This window comes from Scophthalmus maximus, chromosome 9, assembly GCF_022379125.1.
Source record: "Scophthalmus maximus strain ysfricsl-2021 chromosome 9, ASM2237912v1, whole genome shotgun sequence".
Lineage (NCBI taxonomy): Eukaryota > Metazoa > Chordata > Actinopteri > Pleuronectiformes > Scophthalmidae > Scophthalmus > Scophthalmus maximus.
The window spans coordinates 6,388,479-6,410,403 of NC_061523.1; the positions used below are offsets into that span (position 1 = coordinate 6,388,479).

General features: G+C 42.0%; 1 protein-coding gene across 3 annotated transcripts in view; it reads left to right on the forward strand.

Annotated features, from left to right (window-relative positions):
* aff2 (AF4/FMR2 family, member 2) overlaps positions 1–21,925 on the forward strand; it is a 146,620-nt gene that overhangs the window by 60,541 nt on the left and 64,154 nt on the right. For all 3 annotated transcript variants that reach the window (XR_007031474.1, XM_047334539.1, XM_035650340.2), the window contains exons 5-6: positions 14,054–14,098; positions 19,447–19,533. Coding sequence is in view for 2 of the 3 variants with exons in the window: in XM_047334539.1 (XP_047190495.1) it covers positions 14,054–14,098; positions 19,447–19,533 (132 nt within the window). In the remaining variant the exon portion in view is untranslated. The remainder of the gene's footprint in view (positions 1–14,053; positions 14,099–19,446; positions 19,534–21,925) is intronic.

Genomic DNA, 21,925 nt, shown 5'->3' on the forward strand with positions numbered 1-21,925 from the left:
GCGGGTTGCGAAGTGATGTGCAGTAAAAGCAAGAAGAGGAGGCAGGTAAAAGCGGCTTTAATAGAGCGCACGGTATGAGCTTTGCCAATTGAACGCGTAGAAGAAGAGGATCAGCTGAGCCGTCAGCTGATGCGGGCCGGCGTAGACATCTCTACTGTCAGCTGATGTGCTGCGTAGTGGCCGAGCTCGACTTCACGGCCTGCCTGAACTAACGCTATGCTCAATTTCTACGTTTGTTAACATTTGTAAAAAAAGATGGCGTCCTGGCTCTTCCCAGTTTGTTTTCTGCCCGTTGCGTGTGCTGGCGTAGAGGTGTGCTTGATAGACACTCATCTTTTACTCATGTTCCAAACTTATAAAGGACTTTGGTGACATTATACGCATATATTTCCCAGCGATTCTTTCGGGTTTAATCAGCCAGAATAATTGAAAACATCCGTGAGGGAGTGCCGGGCCTCCAGGCAGCCAAAGCAGTTGCGAATCACAGAGGTTTTTGAAAAAGAAAAAGTACACCCAAGATAAGCGTGTAATGCAAATCTGATAAGATCACAGAGACAGAATGGAAGTAAAAGGCAGTTTGGTAGAAATGCAAAAGGGTTGAACTCTACAATTGCACACTAGGTTACAAAGTGAGGTTGTCATTTGCAGAAAAAATATGACTTCTACTTATTAAATAAAGAACAAAGCAAAGCGATTTTTAAGCACTGTGAGGAAGCTCATCAAAACCATCAGCTGTTTTCAAGTGACATCGTTGCATTTTTGCTATCAGCCAATCAGCTGTGTCGGAAAACCTTTGCTAATTTGAGTGGCACAGCTCCTGGAGACGCATGGCTCCGGGTGGCGCTAATACAGATTGAAGCGTTTAGCTCGGCGAGCTGGCTCCAGGATGTGATCCATCAGAAAACAAGGCTAATGTTTTCGGCTAACCCGCTCCTGGTGCAATTACATGGTCCACTGGCATTGATCATAGCTCCTCTTCTTCAATCTCACCCCCTTTAATGGCCAAGTCGGTGTTAAATGTTTGATAAATGAGTTTTGAGGCCGCTTTCCCATGGATTTATTAAAATTCGATAAAAACTCTCTTTTGACCGCGCGCGTGTGTGTGTGTGTGTGGGCGCGTGTGTGTGTGTGTGTGTGTGTGTTACAGAGAGGATGGGGAAAAGGTAGACTATTATACTATGTTTGTGTGTGTGATGATTAAACACACACACGGACATTTGCCGCTCTTTATTTTTTAACATAAAGCAGACTGAGCTGGAATTAGTTTAAAGTCAGGTTTATGCCATGTGACAAATCTATGTTTAACATACATTTAAAAAAACACACACTTCTTTTTTACTCTGTTTTGGTGTCGACAACCAGGAACTCCAGCTGCTAATTTAGTCTACTGCCGTTTGGTGCTGAGCGGGGAGCGCAGAGCTGGTTTATCAGAACATCTTCTGCTAATTGAAACAAGGTGCATGTGAGAGGTGAGACGAAATCCATGATATGTACGATCTATGCGCTGTAAGAATTAAAAATGAATAGGCAAAAAAAAAAAAAAAGGGTGAAAGGCCACGTCGAGTGTTATCTTTTCAAGAGCTGCCGAGTCGGTTGATAATCCTCTGCGGTTTTGTGGCTTTTCATATTACACACGGCCATTTGATTTTATGAATTTAATTCGAGATTTGGTTTTAATTAAAATTCATTACTTGGCCCAGTTGGACGGTGAAACTCAGTGCGAACTTAAAATGCCCCTCTTTTTAAGTGGGGAACAGCCGTTATCTGAATGCGCTCGGTCCTGTAAGCATTAGACGGAGAAAAAAAAATAAAGAGGAACACACGCGCCACACACCGGCACTCCGACACGTCCTAACACATGCACACGCTGGTGCAAGGCCAATTAGCGCAGGGTGAAAACGACGGGCTTATTTGAAGCAATGTTTCAATGACAACATTTAATTGGATGGTAAATCAACTGCTTATCTGCCTCTCCACAGCTTGGTGTGAGGAACACGAGATGAAGACGGAGAGAGAGAGAGAGAGAGAGAGATATGGAAGAGAAAAAGTGGGATCGAGAGGAGGGGGGGGGGGGGTGCAGAGTGAGCAAGAGAGGGAACAAATGCAAAGAGATGAAAGAGAGGAGGGGAAAGCTGGTGGGTGTGTTTGTGCAGTCGTATTTGCAGTAACCTTACCAGGCTGTAAAAGGCCATAGGGCGGCAACTCAGCCGAGAGGAAGCAGTTAGTGTAGATGGCAACGACAGAGGGGGAGCAACGCAACTCCCACTTTTGAGACACGAACACAGCTCGAACTGATTGCAGTCGCGCTCACCGACCCTGCAACAGGCATCCATGTTATAAATTAAATGTAGATTGATTTTCTCTCCCCCTCCAAAATGTCTTCCTAGCTGACATGCATCGCATCGAAAACACCTTTCTCTTAGGCCGCCAGTCCGATAGCGTCTCATCAGAGCTGAATCTGGCGTCAAATCCACCTATCGGATCTTTTCAAGCTTTTGTGATTTCCAAGTAACTGAAGTAATAAATGACTGCAATTCAAAGATTCAGTTTACATCTGTGATCCCCTCTACTTTAGTGGTCCCTATTAAATGAATGAACATCAACTTTAATTAAGTTGAGCCTCTGTGGCACACATCCTTGCCACCCCGGGTCACCCAACACACCACGGAACAACAGCCGCTCACCGGTTACTCTTTTATCAAGAACGAACACAAAACATCAACCAACTGAAGCGCAGCGTGACACTGCCCGGCGTCTGTCACACCCGTTGAATGAGAGTCGTGACAACGGAAGTCGGAAAGGTTTCACGTGACTCACATATACTTCAGATAGTTCCCGGGAGTTACCGCAATTAGAATCCATTATTCAGAGCGACAGAAACGCGATTTTGGGTAATTAGTAGTCAATAAATGTATCAATTTGCAATAAAGCAGACCGACATGCCTATGTAGTTACTCTTTGTAGTTAGTCAATACGTTTTCTTAAATCGTAAATTATCAGAAATCATAATCCACTGACATGCTTTAATGCGCATTCAGATGTGATTCAGATGTGCTGACTATATACAATCTGATTATTTAAACGTCTTACCCTTCATAAGTGCTGCACAGACGCTCCAGTGACTCCATTCTGCTGCGTCTCACTTCCGGGAACTATTGAGAGGCTCCATGATCCGCCATTGCTGGGGGGGAAAAAATGGTCCATTGGAGTGAACGGAGATGTCGCTGCTGTCTCTCTCAAGGGCTCTGGGTCACACGGCTCGTCTTTGTCTCTGTGTCTCTCTTCCCATCGGAAGCTTCTTCTCCAGGCTTTTTAACCAAGGGACTGATTAGACAATTGAAGTCAGTTGCACTCCCCTGGTGCAGCTGGAGGTGTTCTCCTGAGACCCCTGCAGCCTCACGTACCTCCAAGCTGGAAACGAGACGAGCAGCAACAGATATGGAATTGTTCATCGCTGACTGATACCGTATTGTTCTGACACGCTTGAAGTAACAGCCGGCTTTTACATCCGATTTTTCACAAAGAACAGTAATGCTGATAAGCTCACAATATGGATTTGATCTGGATAATAACTTAAACTAGGGATTGTCCTGTATTTAACGTGCTGTGATCAGAGAGCGGATTCAACCAAACAGACTCATTTATGCTGACAGGTGGCTTCATACAGTATATGTTAAATCAAGTGTGCTCAATCTGCAGTGCACTGTCGTACACGTGCGCACCACCGAGTTCAGACCACAGTCGGTCTCTTGTTCATCTGTAAAATACCTTCAAACCAAGTTTATGAAGTTGAATATGTGGCAAAATGCAAGCGCTTGTAGACCTGATTTGTGAACTTGTAGAATACAATGTGAAAACTCAAATTTCGCTTCATATTCATTCACATGTAACCTGAATTTGAAGTCACAGAGGAAGAAAAAAAAAAAACACTTGAGAGCTTGTAGAAACAATGTGAACTTGAAACATTCGCACACCTGTGTTCTGAATGTGAAGTCACAGAAAAAATTATTCACAAATGAGTTGATTTTTAAAATGTTTTAAACTTGAGACCTTTTTTCGGCTACATCCACAACTCACTCCTTACAACCTATCGAATTGGAAAATGTAAACGTGCAAGTTCAGACTTTTGTTCGACAACTTCTCACATTGCATTGTACAAGTTCACACATCAAGTCTCCAAGCGCTTGGATTTTGCAACATGTTTACTATCGCTGTAATATCAAACCAATTTTTTTGTACTCTCGACTCTCAATACCAATATTGGTGTGGTGTTTTCCCCTGTAGGCGACTGCAATAAGTCAGAACAGGCAGCTGTGGTCAGCTTAAATATCTGCAGTGTTTAAGACGCAGTTATGATGAGGAAAAATAATTCACAGGAACTTTTCAGACCACTCTTGCAACAAAAACATTCTCCTGTCAACCACGTACGACGCATGCCCAGCATATCACAAAGACGTAGCTCAATTTTGCGCGTCCGTCAGCGCTTCAGGAAGTGTGACACGGCAACATCAGACACAATGATGGCTACAGAACTGTGACAGTGGGAAGCGCGGATTATTATTTTTTGGTAATGTTCAAGGAAGTGTAGAAAGTGCTCTTTATGAATTTGAGTGGTGAACATGTGGGAAGAGGGCACATGAGGTGATGGACCTACTTTTTGTATTATGCTCAACAATCTTCAGATTATCAGGGCAGGCTGACTCGTACACAAACATGCACAAACAGACAGACTCTCTCTCTCTCTCACACACACACGCACACACACACACACACACACACACACACACACACACACACACACACACACTGTTTCCTTTGAGGGCAATGCTTGTGATCTATCTAGCATGCTGGTAATCCCAGTGATGGCAGCCACTCCAGCTCTGTAAACAGCTGAAATATGGATGATAAAAGGAGCAGATGAAACTGAATAAACGAGAAGCCTGTGGACAAAAAATCCTTGAAGATTTTCCAAAACCCTGTCGGACCTCAGTCTGAACCACATATGCGACTCCAAACGTCCCCGCCCGCACCGGATGATTGACAGTTTCCATTTGACTTTGACATTTTTCGTGACAGAGCAACCAACAGTTTCTTTCCCCTCGGCGGCACATTTTGGCCTCCCGTGTGTCGAGGACCAAGTTCACGTACGCTGTGTAATTTATCCGTCAGAGTAAACCTTTCCCTCATCTTACTAAGGGAAACAGCCAGAGAAAAACGGTTCTAAAATAAAACAGAAATTGGAGAGGATGAGTTACTAGCACTCAGAGGACACATCGCAGGAGAAAGTGTTTACATTCATCAGGCTCCAGATTTAATTCTGTTTGACTTTGTCTTTGCACATCTTTCTTTCTCTTTGCTCATTATCCTCTTTCATTCTCTCTTTGTGTCTCCTCTTCTCCCTTTCATCTTCCCGTTTCTGCCAATCTCCAAGTCAAATGTTGCCATCGCTCTGTTGTGATATGAAGAGACTCTGTGTCTTTTGGGGTGGTTTTATTAATTCATATTTTGTCATCCCACATGCTTTCACTGAGTCATTCATCTCACTCTCACACACACGCACAAACGCAAGTCTTAAACACATTACTATAATTACCTCTTAATGGTTTTTAATTCCTGTACAAAAGAAACAAGACACTGGTGGATTTGAAACACAGAAAGACACAGGCAAAAAAAAAAAGGGAATCATTTGAGTGGAATCATATTAAAACGTGTTTTGTTATGTAATTTTATCAGTGGCTGCTTGTGGAGTGTAAAGCGGCTCCAAGCTAATACGACAAATTGATAGAATAAGGACCTACTCAGCCAAACAGAACGGAGTGTCAGGACAAATGCCAAGCCCTTATTCGGATTTAACCCAGTGTAGATGTGACTGCTGTACAAGGTATTGATATTCATCTCAACTTTTGATACAGATTCCAATGCAGATGAACAATCAGTTTAATAACTTTTAACCATTAAAAAAAAAAGGTATTTTAAATATGTACACTATATTGTCTCTGCAGCTGCAATGCTTTGCCTCGTGCAAGGCAGAATTGAACCAAAACTTTAAATCTCATTTGTACGCCTGACCTTCTTGGTTTGGTTCCCATGAGTCCATGAATTTAAAATTGTAATGCTAAATCATTAGGCAACTCTTGTAACGCAGCATAGCAGTCACCACAAGAGCGCGGGGGCGTCCCTGTAATACATCAGAAAGTGACAAGATGTTAAAACAGTGTCGGGGCGATTCTTTTCCAATCCAGAAATTCTCGCCGCCCTTTAATTATAAGCTAAGCAAAAGCACAGTACTAATCCCACCTCCCATATTACAGCACTATTACTACCTGTTCATCATTGTATAATAATGCTCATATTCAGTGAAGTTGGGTTGAGTAACTCTTGGAAAAAAAGAGAAGAGTTGTGTTTTAGGAAGAAAGTATCTTCTGGTGTGTTATTGCACGATTGCGGCATTCGTACAAAAGTTTGACGACCCCTCTACCACTATAAACACTATGAACTTCATTAGCTCGTTTGGTTTTACTGACGCAATAAAAAATAACCATTTTTAATGCCGCATGTGTTGGGTTTTTTTTCTATTCAAAAAGCAACAAAATATCTCATTTGCATTTGGGTGCCCTGGCTTTGTGTGTGTGTAGCTCTAAGAAGAAACACTGCTTTGTCTTGTTAGTGTGGGCGACACGCTTGTGCATTAAAAGAAAACAATTTTATCAGTTAATCAAGAAAATCCGCAGACTAATCAATAATAACATCAATGATAAAAGCCCTGCGTGTGTCTAAATGTGACTATGTCGATATAAGCTTTAGTGTGCTCCTGTGTATCCGCCTGTACCCGCCTGTGAGTGAGTGAATCTGCCTTTGTGATGGTGTGTGTGTGTGTGTGTGTGTGTGTGTGTGTGTGTGTGTGTGTGTGTGTGTGTGTGTGTGTGTGTGTGTGTGTGTGTGTGTGTGTGTGTGTGTGTGTGTGTGTGTGTGTGTGTGCGCGCAGACGTCTATCTATCGGAGCAGCTATTTCAGAGAGAAAGGATTTCTGCCTCAGTAATTGCCTCGGCTATATTTTCCCTCAGAATCTCTCTCTCCCTCTCTCTCTTTCACTCTGTCTCTCATTTTTTTTCCTTTGCTATCTATTTTCTCTCTAAAATGTGTCCTTTCTGCTCCTGCACACTTCCTGTCTGGCTGTCACTCATCTTTCATTTCTCCTTTATATTCCCCTCCATCTCTTGGTCCTTGACATTAACCGTGATCTCACAGCGAGAACAATTAGGAGACGCATGCACACATCTTACATGTCCATTAAAATAAAGAAGCCAGTTTCCATTCACTGAGCTCGGCAATGACTAAGTAGGGTGTTGTTTATTATAAATTCAGTATGCCGTTTGGTTTACAGGTCCATAGTGCAAGTACGAAACAAACACCGAACCCTGGTAGTATCGGTGTCATGCTCCAGTAGACTAAACACAACTGTGATGGACAGGGATGGTAAAAGTGAGGCAGGGAGCGACAGATGTATGGACGGATGGATAGAGACAGAAATAGACGGACTCAGCGAGCCTGAAATCATATGAGTGTTTCCATTTTGGGTCTGCCAGCTGTGTTTAATACTGAAGTGGGAAATCACATTTAAATGTTTTTGTCAAATGTGGCACGTTATGGTGTGAAACTAGCGGATAATGACACAGGAAGGGTCCCATTTTGCACAAAGGGTCTGTCCTTATTGGTTTTTGACAAACGTGTCTTATACTTCGTCTCAAATGTTGTGTCTTTTATCAGTGTTGTAATTACCTTACCAACATTCTTTGCTTTGAATTTACAATCTAAATTTGCAATTTGCAAAGTATATTAATACGTATGATTTTACTCTTTGTTACACTGTATAATTCATATTTGATGAACTATAATTTACAATAATATACAATTATTTACCATGCATAATTTAGAATTGACTGTGGCTAATAGACTATTTGTTTTAAATTTACGCGTATAATTTATGAATGACTATTTATTGCACAATTTACAGTTTAATGAATGTTTAGCTGGCATTGGGCGAGAGGCGGGGTTCACACTGGACAGGTCGCCAAACTTGTATTTCAATGTTCACATATTCATAATCAGAAAATTCAAGTTAAAAAATTCTAATCATATTTGCAGAAAGATTCCGTCGTGGAAAAATCAATGTCTTTTATATTTAAAAGTCTGGTGAGACGGAACTGCTTCCATAGAAAGGCCCTGGATGGTTGGTTGGTTCGAACCGAGATTCTAACCAAGAACCTTCTTGCTGCCCCAGTGTAAACATGTCAGATACATTTTTCCCTTCATTGCTTTTTCATTTCTTTTCTATTTTGAGGAATTATTAAATCTTGCATTCTCTCTCTACAAGATGAACGATTTCAACTTGATGTTTTTCACTGTAAAACTATTTCTCTTGGTGTCATAAAACGGATGGATTAGATCAAACCATGCTGCTGTTTCCTGTAGAACCAATGTGCGAAATATTCATTAGTCTTAAATCTATTGCAATGCATTTTCATTGTAAAACTCTTAAATGAAAAGAATGGCCGTCTGCAATGTGAAAAAATGTGACGCAATGTGAAAAAATGTGACGCATAGTTGAAAGACCCACAGAGAATTATCACCCGACTTTGCAGTCGTGTTAATGTTTTTCAGCTCGTTTTACTTTTACGGACCTCAATTTAACTGCTATCCTAGCTGTTGACCCTTTACAAACACAGCAGGCAGATGTTACTGGCTAAAACAATCCAAATCCCAACTGTACCTGCCTGCACCAAACAGCATTTTGTCAGCAGACTGACAAAATGCTTGTGAACATAGTGCAGTATTTAGCAGCTATAGAGCCATGTATTTACCTGAGGGGTTGACGGAGACTAAAACCAAGCTTAAATGAGAGTTAATATCAAATTTAAAGGAGACATATTATGGTCATATTCAGGTTCATACTTTTAATTTGGGTCACCAATTGAAAAGGTTTACATGCTCTAATGTTCAGAAGAGGCATCAATGTTCTCATACTGCCCATTCCTGCAGCTCCTCTTCTCACCCTCTGTCTAAAACGAGCTGATTTATTTTAGCTTCGCCTCAGGATAAACCCCAGTCTCCTCTGATTGGCCAGCTGCCCCAGTCTGTTGTGATTTATTGACCGAAATGAATGTGTAGATTGCAGGCGTGGTTACCCCAAAAGAGTCCAACTGTGACATCAGAGAGGGAGATAAATCTGAACCAGTTGTTCAGAGCCAGGCTGTAGAGTATAGCCAGCTCACAAAAAGACAACAGGGTGTTTTTTTTCACAGTTTGTGGGCTGGCAGGCTCCACAGATACACACATGTATGTGCACAAACAACGAAAAGGAGTTTTTTTGCATAATATGTCATCTTTAACTCACATGGTTGTCTGATTTGGAGTTGAGCTCCAAATAAACACTCATGTTGGTCTGTGTCTGCTGGGCGGGTTAAAAAGCAACTGTTTGTTGCATCAACTTTATAAGGTGATAATATCAGTGTTGTTTTTGCATATTGACTAAGAAGTGGCCACATTATTATCACTCTCTAACAGCATATGGTGCTTGTCAAAACAGAGGGACGTATTCATTGTATGTTACCTACCAAATAAGCCGCTACTTGTCAAGAAAAGCCACTTTCCTATTTTAGAAGTCAACTCTTAAGAAAAGCTGAAATTGTAACACATTTCCTTCTATGATTGGTAACGTCGGTGGTGTCAATGTGCATGAAGACGTGATGTTCCGTGGTATTGAACTTCAGATTTAAATTCTAAATATAATTTGTTGTGTTGAGCCTGTAATGAAAAAGATATTCTGTCATCATCTAAATAACCTTTGAAAAAGACAATGAAAATGCACGTCTGTGTAATGTTTTCATAGCTCAGGGCAAAACTTTGTTTTGGTTGAAATTGGTGTTAAGCCTGTGTTTGGAACGCGCACATCTTAATCCTCCCTCTCCGGCTTCCTGTTGACTCTGACGTGCTCATGTAGAAGCAGAGCTCATGTCTAGAAGGCGCTCAGACGGATGTTTCATTGGTGAGCTCAAGCGGTTTTGACCCCGTCTACCACACACTCTCCAAATCACTTTTATTGCATTGTTGTTTCAACAGTCAGTTATTTAAGGGGGGGGGGGGGGGAGGGATATGATGTCACCCTTCTCATCATAGTTACTAAATTGCTCCTGTGGCCATGTTAGTGCTTTTAGTAATGGTGTGTGACAGAGGTTATGGTGCTGTAATATGTTAGACATGAGCTCTGCAGTGAATTGCCCTCAGAGTCTTTCCCTCTTCCCCCAGATGTTCCTCTGTCTCTTTCATCCTTAATGAGCCAGTTGTTGGCCTGATCCAAGCCGAGATCTGGCCCGGCGGATCGCTTTATTTTGTTTTCAATTACTTTTTGGAAGCTTTCATTTGGCAAAGGACATTTATTCCTGTGTCTTGTAGGTTTTAGGTAACGGAGTCGTGCGTTTCCAGCAGCGGCAATAATGATTTGTTTGGAATAAATGGTGGAGCAACTCTGTAGTCTGCATGAGCAGCAATGTGCACTTTGGCTGAACCGACAAAGCAAACGGTTCCAGCTCCAGAAACTTCTTCCTCTTTTTTTTCTTCTTTTTTTTTTTTTTAACCTTTATTACAATTTTCACATTTTCGTTTAACTTGTTTGACATGAACATTTTATTTTGGTTTCACCTTCGATGACCATTTGAAATTATGATGGTCACACACCTTTCTGAATTGTAGCCCAGACATCTGCGGTAATGTTACTCCAGTCACCATTCCAGATCAGTCCTGTTCTAAGAAAGACTTAATTGACAAGGGCACATGTCGGCACAGATTAGCAGTGTGCAGCCATTGAGCTGATGAATTCAATCAGAGTGGCTGCATATGTCTAAGCTCAGACAAACTCTTTTTCTCCTTAAATAAAACACTAGTCAGTCCTGTGAACTGAAATTACCCTGTGATTAAAACAACACTGGCCAAACCACAGGCATTTGCGGCCTTTTTTTGAATGTGAAAGCTGAAATATATCATTCTTTGTTCATGTCCCTACTTTACTTTTCTTTGCCCACACACACACACACACACACACACACACACACACACAAACAAGCTGTGGGCAAAAAGAGGGTCAATATAATAGCCATACTGAATCATCTTAGAAAAAGACAAAATGTACAAATGGTTTGGCATTTCAGCGTGTTAATACACATTTGCAACATGAGGAGTAGGTAAAACAATGTTAAATGGATGTTTTGAAATTGTTGAGTGGCTTGACCTTGATTAAACCTCACCGCTCAGGATGGATCAACTGTAACTGGGCACGGAAAGCCTGTCAAGTTTTGGATTTCTCCACAGGCTGAAGTGATGTGCATGGGATTGTAACAAAAAACAATTCTTGGAATGTAAAGACTTAACATTTTTCAAAACCAGGTTACATCCAATTAAAAGCAAATTCACAATGCCACGTGTACCGTTTACTGTAATATTTCCCCCTCTGTGGTAAAGCTGATCCCGGAGGCAATCGGAGCTTAGGCTAACATTAGCGGCTATGTCCCTGATGGTGCGAGTTGATTCTTCAGATGATAGACGAGTTTCGTCTGAAGGAGGAAGATTTGAATTCAGACAAGTGGATCGGATGGTTCCCAGTTCAGACACTGTTTATCACGAGCGCTGGTTCGATGCCCCTCTCTTCATGCTGCGAGGAGGTTCGATATCACACCATGAACGAACACAAATTTAGATTATACCATAAATGGTTCGACTAGTTCCCCCAGAAAGACAGACATCACCCAGGAGGTATTAGTTTCTCCTAGCATAGCGATATTTGTCCTCTGACCTTGACACTTGGCACAGGAATTCCATCAATGACGCATGTGAACCTAACATGGCCAAACTTGGAACGTGCTATGCATAGTCGATGTAAAATCTTAATAACAGTCCGGCTCTTTAAAGTTGGACTCCAAACAACCCCAGAAATGTTGCCTGAGCTAACTATAAATTTATAGGGTGACCATATTCTTTTTTTCTTTTCAGATTTTTCAAATCAGGGAATTTTTTTTCACCCGCACATGTGCACTTCTCCCCCCACCAGCTACATTTTCAAGTGAATGGGGACAATTATTTCAGGGCTTTGCACACCTATGCAAGTGACACCTTTCAGCCTCATGGAGTTCTTAAGAATGGACCCCTCTTCAGCATGACAGCTAACCGTTAGCATACTGACAGGTTCTGTAAGAAGGATCTGCCAGGGTCACGCTTATCAATGACTCATAGACTACCAACAGCCTTTACTACTGCACTTTGATTGACACATACAGTATACACTCCCATCGTTGTTGAATTCCGACACGTGACGCATTGGTTTGTTTTTTATATAGGGTTTAGAATATATCTATATATGTGCTGAAAACAACTATGCATATTGTAATTGTCGCTCTCATTGTGGTGAAAACTGGGACGGATGCTCTTGACAGGCAGAGAAAAAACTCTCTTGACACCAGGATTGAAACTGGGACAAACCCAGACAAACAGCACATCAACTGAACCTACAACAAACCATAGAACAAAATTTCAACAAGTCCTCCAACTGGTATGATGAACTATGTCGCATGCGCCCTAATTCGACCTTATCATCCGTTTCCTGAATTGGCGGCTCTACCGTTGACAGGAGATACGCCATAAATACTTTTCGCCTCAGAGCATCGTGAGGTTTTATTTGATTTACCAACACACAGTTGATGAGCTTACAATTTTTAGGACCCCTGCGAGGATGCTTTCGGGGGCTCACTTCCCTAGGGCTGTTAAGGGTTATGGTTAGGGTGACAAGCAAATCCATTGAAATACACACTTGGCGGACTTACCAGGTCTGCGGTACATAACGACCACTAGAGGTCAGGGGTCTTCAAAACGACCACATAGGTCATAATAATGTGCTTGAAAAACGACCTATGTGGTCGTTTTTGGTGGAGGACAGTCTCCAAAATTTTTAATTGCTTCATCTTACGTTTTTCCACTTTACAATTTAATATAGAACTAATTAGCTCCACACTGTCAAAATAGAACAGTGCCGTTATTTGACTAAGTAGGGCGTTGGCGTGTTTCCCGGGACATGCAGCTTTGGCTTCGGTCTTTTGGTATGATCTAATGAATATAGTCAGGGAGTGTGTCACGTTTAATTAACTTTTATTACAGGGTTCAGGTTTCAAAACAAGTCAGGACGGAACACTACAAAGACAGCTTTGAAACAAACTCATGAAGCTAATGTTTGCTTGACTTGCTACAGCCGCTACGGCTTGTAAAATGTGACAGTGGGCCGACATTTCAATTAACAAAATCAACGTGTATCTGATAGAAATGAGGGGAGGGGGGGGGATGCTTTTGTCAACCACTGTCTGAAATCACAAAGCCCTTGTTTGAAACACTTATAAATAAATATGTCACTGTTACAGTTGCAGCATTGTTAACTCACTCCACATCTTCTACAACTTACTTTTATCCTTTCTCAAAAAATTAAATGGTATTGTCTTCAAAATTATCTGATTATATAATTGTAATTGTATTATTATTATTATTATTATTATTATTATTATTATTATTATTATTATTATTATTATTATTATCATTATTACTATTGCTACTACTAATCTCTGAACAAGAGTTGTGGGTTCAGGGTAGAGGGGTGTGTGGGGGTCGGTAAATGAGAGACTTCATGTATGTATGTATGAAAGTTGTGCGTGATTTGTCTGTTGTATTTTTTGTTTCATGTTGGACCCCCTTGAAAACCGGACGGCTCATGTCGAGGGCCTATCCGTCACTAAACTTCGATATATTGTAAGCTGCACCTATGCCGTGCGAGAGCGAAAAAGCTAAAGAGGGAGTGCGGATTAGAGAGCGGTCAGTCAGCACTGTGGTGTGTGCACGAGTCTTCTTCACTCTGTCTCTGCTCAAAACCTCTGCTTTTGCGGTTTTCACATGTAATGCAATGCTGTTATAAATAGTGTTGAAGTCAGTCTCTCTGTTTTTTTCTTTCCCTTGTTTTCTCCAGGTCAGCCTTCCAAACGACTCCAGCTGTGTTGAAGAGATTTTGCGGGTATGTTGCCTGGGTACACGCACGCACACACACACACACACACACACACACACACGCACACACACACACACACACACACACACAGACAGAGGAGTAATTGCACTGATTATCAGCTGTTTTTTGTTTGCTCACATGGGCCTTCATCTCCTGAGAGTCGGACTTTTTCGGAAAACGGGGGGGAGAGAGGGAGAAACAGAGAGAAGGAAAAGGGCCGAGGGGGAGAAAGAAGCAGATCTGTTTGCTCAGGTCAATGATTACACAAGTTTTTTTTTTTTTGTTTCTGCAGGGTGACTTCATGCAGGAATCTTTTCCACAATGTTCCCCTTTGCTCTCCACACTCTCTCCCTGTCTGATCCTTTACCTATCAGACAACGCATTTCTTTCCACGGTTTTTTCCCCTTTGTTTTGTTTTGTTACCGCGTTGCCTCAGAGCAATGTCAAAACAGAAATGTCTTCCCACTAATCATCTTAGATTTGCGGCTGTGAAGACAAAGACCTTGTCTGACTGCTTTATGTCAGGTTACCTCTTTCTTTCCCCTGCCTCCGCCCTTCATCTCGCCGCTTGTCTCTATCTTTTACCTCGCCTTCGTCGTATCGCTCACTGCGCCCCCCCTCTCCGTCCGTCTCCCTCTCTTCATCCCCGCCTGCCCTCCGTCGCCCACCTCTCTCCCCCCTGTCACGAATCAATATGCTGGCCAACAGGCTGTGTGACAGATAGTGCGCTGTGAGCTGCATGGAAAGCCTTTGTCAATAATATCGGCGCGCTATTGAATTCAGTGTGATGTTCCCAGCCGCGTCAAGTGGAAAGATCAGGGAGTTCGGCATGCGAGGTGAGGTGAATCGGAGAGGGGAGCCCGCGGTTGATCTTTCCCTCGCCGTGACGGCACAGTCTCCGGGACGTCGTTGTGGGGGTTTGATGATGCACAGTATCAAGTGGAGTTTGGAGTGGGGGATATTGTGTACAGAGGCCGAGCTGCTCACGGCGCTTGCAACCTTCAAGAGTATTTACTGTCTTTTTTTACAGTTGTAAAAGTGAATCCTCTCTCTGTTTCCCCTTGATCCCTCGCTCCCGCCGACTGTAACATTGTCTGAAATACAAGGATAGGTCACCAGCAACCTGAGGAGGGACTATAAACGTTACCTTTCCCTTGCCGCTGTGTCGATTATTTCCTACATAAGAACACCTCAGAGCTCATTACCTCAGATTGAAGTTACAATCTTTCTATACTTTGTCACCACAGACATAATTCTTTTTGTTGTCTTCTTGCATTGTAGGTACGTTCACAATTAACCGTGTTTGGTGATAGGTGTGAAATTGTGATATGTTTTTTAATGGTCCCGTGGCAAACCCACCGCTGCGGTTTTGTCCCGGTGCTGCCGATGGCCAGTCTGACTGTGACAGATGGCTCAATGTGTTTTGTGTTATTAGAGGAATTGGAAAAAACGTGGTTGGATCATTATGAAACTGTGGCCTGGCAAATTAGACGATGGCAGCCGCCACAGTCTAGGTAATTACTGGGAAACACTGTGTCGGCCTGTTGGTCTGGTTTACTCTGTTCACAGCAGCTGCAGGTGTGTGACGACGTGTAAAGCCTCGTGTTCTATTGTTTATGCACATTATGAATTATACATTTTAATCTTGTCAGCTAACCGTTAACGGTCGATTAACGAGCGTTGGCTGGTGGTGAGAAAAATCTAAATGAACATTCCCCATGGGGCGGATGTAGAAATCTCCGGGACCAGTATCTGCAAACATGGATGGACTAAACCTAAAATGACCAGCATGGATGGAAAAGTTAACATTTTAATTGTTTGTTGCTGTTTGGGTGAAGTGGCCCTTTAATCTGTGTCTCAGTTTTCAGGCTTCATCTGTGGACAGTTTAAATCCTCTTGAGTTTTGTGTCGTGTTGCACAGTGCTGTGATCTCCGTCATGGTTCCAGTGTCTGGTAGTATTGAACACACATTCATGTCCGATGTGGTAACAAGAACCTTGTGGCTGTACCGGTTGTAATAACCACAGTATATGAAGAGTGTATGTAGCATCCTTCTCTTTCTTCACAGACTTTGTCTGCTCATGCAGACCTGCCAAGCTGCACGCATTTTTCGTACCAATTACGCATTTTGACATCAAAGAGCGCCGGTACGATTTTGTCATTGAAAATTACGCAATGAAGCCGGCGACGCCTGTGAATTTAATAATTATGTTTATGGTTCAATTGTGCACGTGCACTACTCAATTCTTAATGGTGCGTTCACACCAGACCGGCGAGTAGATTACATACAAAGTCAATGCATAGTCACGTGAATATCGCGATTATTATTCCTACACTAATCAGGTTTACTATTTATGTTCATTGTACAGGTCATTGTTCTGTGCTGTTATCGTTTTTTTATGCAAAGAAATTATATTTTCAAAACAAGCTTATTAGTACTTGTTTGTGGGTTGGGGTTGTTAGTGTCCGTACAACACATAGGTTGTAAGGATCATCATTCGTATCCATACAGCCAATGTGTTTGTGATTAAATTATTTTACTAGAACACACAATTGTTATCGAGTGCATAAAGTTCTTCATAGATCTCGCCTCTCAAATTGCTATGAAATGTTCACCTGATTGATGGATTCAATTCCCCCCCACCCCCCAGACCGTCTGACGTCCACCCCCCATAGACTCTAAACAGTCTCCTATAGTCTCACAGAAATGGACAGTGAACTATGTGAATTAAAGCGCGTTAATGTGGTCCTCAAAATATTTCTGCTAATATGAGCAGCGCTATCAAATATGAATTGTGACTCTCATGTCTAGTTGTTGCCAAGTATTGGCTTGAACAAATAGTCGGATGATCATTGGATGAGGATTGAGCAATTTTTTGAACTGTTTGGGAAAGTTTCCCTGAGATTGCCATTACCACTAGATGCCATGTGTGTGAAGAAGGGAAACATGAAATACAATAATACATGAAACCCACTCAGTCTCTTTCAGAAATGGACAGAATCATTTCACTCTGACAGTTCAGCTCTGCAGTTCAGACAAGAAACTCAACTGACAACCCCTCCCCTCTGCTCTCCCTTTGTGAGGCCCGCAGGGCAGTGCAACATGGCACAGTCCTTTGAGAACGACCTGCTCCCAATGCAGATATAAAGAGCTCCTTCTAAAGTAACGAAGACACAACCATTAAAGGGGCACTGAGAGTTTTTGGAGAAAGCTTGTTTCTCTCCATGTTATTGTTGTGATTATGAATGCTCTGGCTGGGCCGCCAATCCGCGATCTCCGGTATGGGCGTCCGACGTGATAACCACTAGGCCAAAAGCCCTGAGGCACCGCCCGCTAGCACGTCTCTTAAGGTGTTGTCGAGTGAAGTGTACAAACTGCGCTCGCAGTGTTGTGTGGTGCGGTCCGGGCCATTTTTTCGTCGTTCTCGATTTACAGAGCCTGGGCCGAGATCCAGATTTTTTTTCAGCGCGCAAACACAGAAGGGACAGCTAGCGGACCGTGAGGAAATATTAACAGATTTTTACAAAACGTGTATTGCTTTAGAATCGCTCACTGCCCCTTTAAGATAATGATTATGAACTAATGAAAACATTATGAATATTTCATTCAATTTCTGCCGATTGATCTTTCTAAATCCGTCACACTGGATCTTCAACGTCCAGTAGATTATGATGGTAGATGGTCAATAATGGACAATATAATGAGTAGATAATAACAGTGACATGTGGGTCTGTTTTAATGTGACAGACTGAGCTAATCGTACAATGGCAGTAGTAACACATTTGTACACACACAAACACACACACACATTAAAATGCATGCACAGATACACGCACCATCTGGAGTGCTGCCGTGTCAAAACAGAGAAACTCTTCTAGGAGGGACGTGATGATGTCAGAGTGGAGTTGCCCAGCAACGCGCCGTTTGACTTCAGGCCAAGTGCGTTAAAATTGTTGAGAGTGAAAACTTATACACACATCCCTTACTCACACACACACATACACACACAGCCACACACACATGCACGCTCTTCCTCACACACGGAAACATGAGTCATCTGATGAATATGAGTCATCCCCTCCGGAGGGGGTGAAGAGGTTCATGGTAGGAAAATTGTGATGTCTGTGACCTTTCAAGCCCTTTGACCTAGTCACCTGCTATACGACAGTTATATGACTGCGTGAATGGGGTTAAATTAGTTTCATAAAACTGTGATAAATAGGTGAGGTTAAATTGAATTATAATGATATTTTGGCCCTTTCAATTTGTTGGTTGGTTGGTTGGTTTTTCAGCAAAAACTACCTTAAGGATTCGCACAAAACTAGGCTGAAGGATGGGACATGGGCCAAGAAAGAACCCATTAAATCTTGGTGCAGATCCGGTCAAAGGGGCAGTTCCAGGAATTAGTTTTCATTTTCTTGAATTGTGAGATAGGGAGGTTACTTGACATTTTCACCAATTTCCAAGGTAAAAATGAATGGATCTTGATGAAACAAACATCCAGCATGTTTAGGGGACAGAGATCTATGAGTGTGTAATTTGGTGAGACAAATTTTTAGGCGACTGTTGGGCCTCTGCGTAGGTATGAGCTCTACTGAGTGATGGAACTGATGGGAAAACAACCTGGTAATATTTCATGTAAGCTCTTGGTTTGGTTCACATATTTCTCAACATATGCAGATCCTTTTCACACTTTTCTATTAGGACACATTGTATTGCTGATGCACACACACACACACAGACACACACACACACACACACACACACACACACACACACACACACACACTTATGTCTTTAACTAATTGAATCATCTGCATATTGAGACTGGAATTGAACTGGTAAGACTGTGATTAGCATAATTGACGGGGGATGCTGCTCTTCCTCCTGCATCCTGCTGCTGCTGCCGCTGTTTAGTTTTAATGCAGGCGAATGGCGGCAGCTTTTATTTTGGTAACTCAACAACTCTGCATTCAGTTCACTCTCAAAGCACTGATCCCTGGCATGCCAGCAACTCCCCACGCACCTCCCCACATTTAATATATAAGTTATATTAAAGTCTTCTCTGCTGGGGATGCTTCTTACACGACCTTGATTGAATGCTGACTCAGCCACTCAGCATCAAAACTGTTGCATAAGCAGTCCATTTGCACAAATTTGCAGTTATTCACCTGTTACGGAATTCCCACATGAGGGCAGCCTTACATTTGGTCTGAGTAATGTGGTTTATTTAGTTTGTACCAGAATGATATCATTACTAATTTGCATTAATGTGATACAAACGTGTGTGTGTGTGTGTGTGTGTGTGTGTGTGTGTGTGTTTGTGCGCATACTTGCGTGCGTGTGTTTTCAGGAGATGACCCATTCCTGGCCCCCTCCTCTCACAGCCATACACACTCCCGGCAAGGCTGATCAGACCAAGTTTCCCATCCCAAACAAGGTTAGTACACACTCTCGCTGTGTCCCATTCCAAACAACTTTAATTCTCCAAAGTAAAAGCTCACTTTCCTCTCACAACAAGTCTTAATGGTGCAAATTTGTTTGGGATTACAAGCCTGGTAATGTTTGGTTCTCTGAAATGTCGTCCTACACTCTCCACTTGTGCCCTGACTCCATTTTTTTATTTGTGCATTAGTCAGTGAGAAGTGGAAAGAGATGTGAAACAGTTGAGAAATCTTCACTGCTTCAACTCCTACGCTTTATTGGCAGCCCACCATTAAGCTAACTGCATTCAGTCTGCCAATGAGATCCGATTCATAAAATCACAGCGGCAGTGGTTACCGTGATCGAATCAGATAACCTCTTTCTGGCCTCATTCTGCACAGTGTTGCATGTGACAGCCAATTGAATCACAACGTTAATTAGGGAGTGTAGTTTGTACAGTGTAATTCACCTCTGTACTGTATGTTCAGAGTGCCGTCTGTACTGTAATACTGTGTATTACACATGATTTCCTACAATGAAGGTTTGAGTATCTTTCCCTATTTTAGATTAAAGTGGCTGATGTTTGTCCTCCTCCATCCTTGTCTTGGAAGGTCTCAGTGTTCTGAGTACTGGGCCATAGCCTGTTTATTTATAACTTATTAGATTTATAAATGAACTGGTGTAAAAACTATATGTTATCATTAACCTTTTACAAGTTAGTGATTACTGAGCTAACAAGTGTTGCTGTCAGATAACAAAACAAAACAAAAAATCACACAAATCATAAAAGAGTATTTGTATCATTGACCCTGCAGTCTGATAAATGTCAGTGTGAGTCAGAGGAGGTTAATAGTGGAAGGTGTAATGAAGCCGATAAGCTACTATAGCTTCCTCCATTTCAGAGTCCCTGGCTCTACGTTCACATAACCTTTTGGAAACAACATGACCATTTGAAGGGTCCACACTGAGTCACTTGAAACAAATCATATAAAGTTATGCTCAACTTGTAGCAATATAGCTGTACAGCATATGCACAGAACTGGGAGAAACTCCACTTTCACCTACACAAAACACAATTCAAACACCAAGCTAACTTAGCATATTGAACTGATAACTGTACATTTCCACAATGCTGGATGGACGATCATGACATTTAATGCAAACAACACAAGCTAAATAGCATAAAAAAGCGTTGAGTCCACCGATTCCAACAATGTGTTTCTTATCACTCTACAACCAACCGTCATCGAATAAGCAGCCGAAGAAGGGAACAAAAAGTTCACATCGAACATTGACTTACATAAATTATGTCTCATCGTCGATGTTTCTCACGAAAACTAGCAAGCACAAAGACTACGTGTCACGTTGAGATGGTACCGTTTCCATCCGTCTTTGCTTCCAGGTGTCTGTTTCTGATGTGAAATGGGTGTTCGCTTCTCCATAGTTAGCGAATGGTGTTGTTGACAGGGATTTGGAGGCGGTCTGTCGATTCTGCTGGCTCTGAGGGTTCATACCGATTGACCAATTGGCTGTCGAGATATTGCCCTATGTATTATACGTTTTGTCAATGGCAGCTCAGATGTCATTATGCCGCCCTAAAAGGAGTGTTTGTCAGAGAGTGATGAACACTGGTTTCTTTGTTGAAACTGTTATTTGAGGTGTAGTACACACTAACAGAGACGTATAAGTGAAATGAAATGAGTTTTTTGTGAGAAACCTCAAAGTGCAGAGCTGTGCCAAATTTCCGTCTGACCGTGTCCCTACTAAAGCCTGTAACTCTGCTCTGCTGCACTTTATCAGCATGACATTTGGCACAGGTCATTTTCAGATGTTGTGCTATGGATTCCAGGGGTTTTTGGCTACAGGTGCATTATTTTATAGGGGATATTCACTCAAAATATCTTTTGGGAGGGGTCTTTTAGACCTAAAGTGTTCCCTTTATGTAGATACCAAGATTATTCATATGGATCTTGTAGTTGCAGAAATATAGTCTTTATTTGTGGGCATGTGATTCATGTGTAAAGGTTTGCCAGAGTTAAAGCAAATTACACCCTCGCAAGATAATCCACTTATTTCAGCGACTCCATCGGAATAATTGGCTTCACCACGGAATTTCACCTTTTTCAAAAGAGGCACCAGTGTTTGTTTGGCTCCTCTCAAGCATCCCTCAAAATAATTTCCAGTCCAAACTGAGATCGCAAAAGCTTTTCCATTCTCTATTTGAAACGTGGTCTCTGGTAGCAGAGAAAAAAAACATGTGGTTGTTAATTTTAAAAAATATATCTGAAAAATAATACAAATTTTTATTTAAGAAATCCAAACTTCATGAACAGTCATCTAAAGTAACTGCAGAACCACCCACAGTTTGTTTGACAGGAAGGTGTTTGAGAAGTGAAGCGCAGACATGA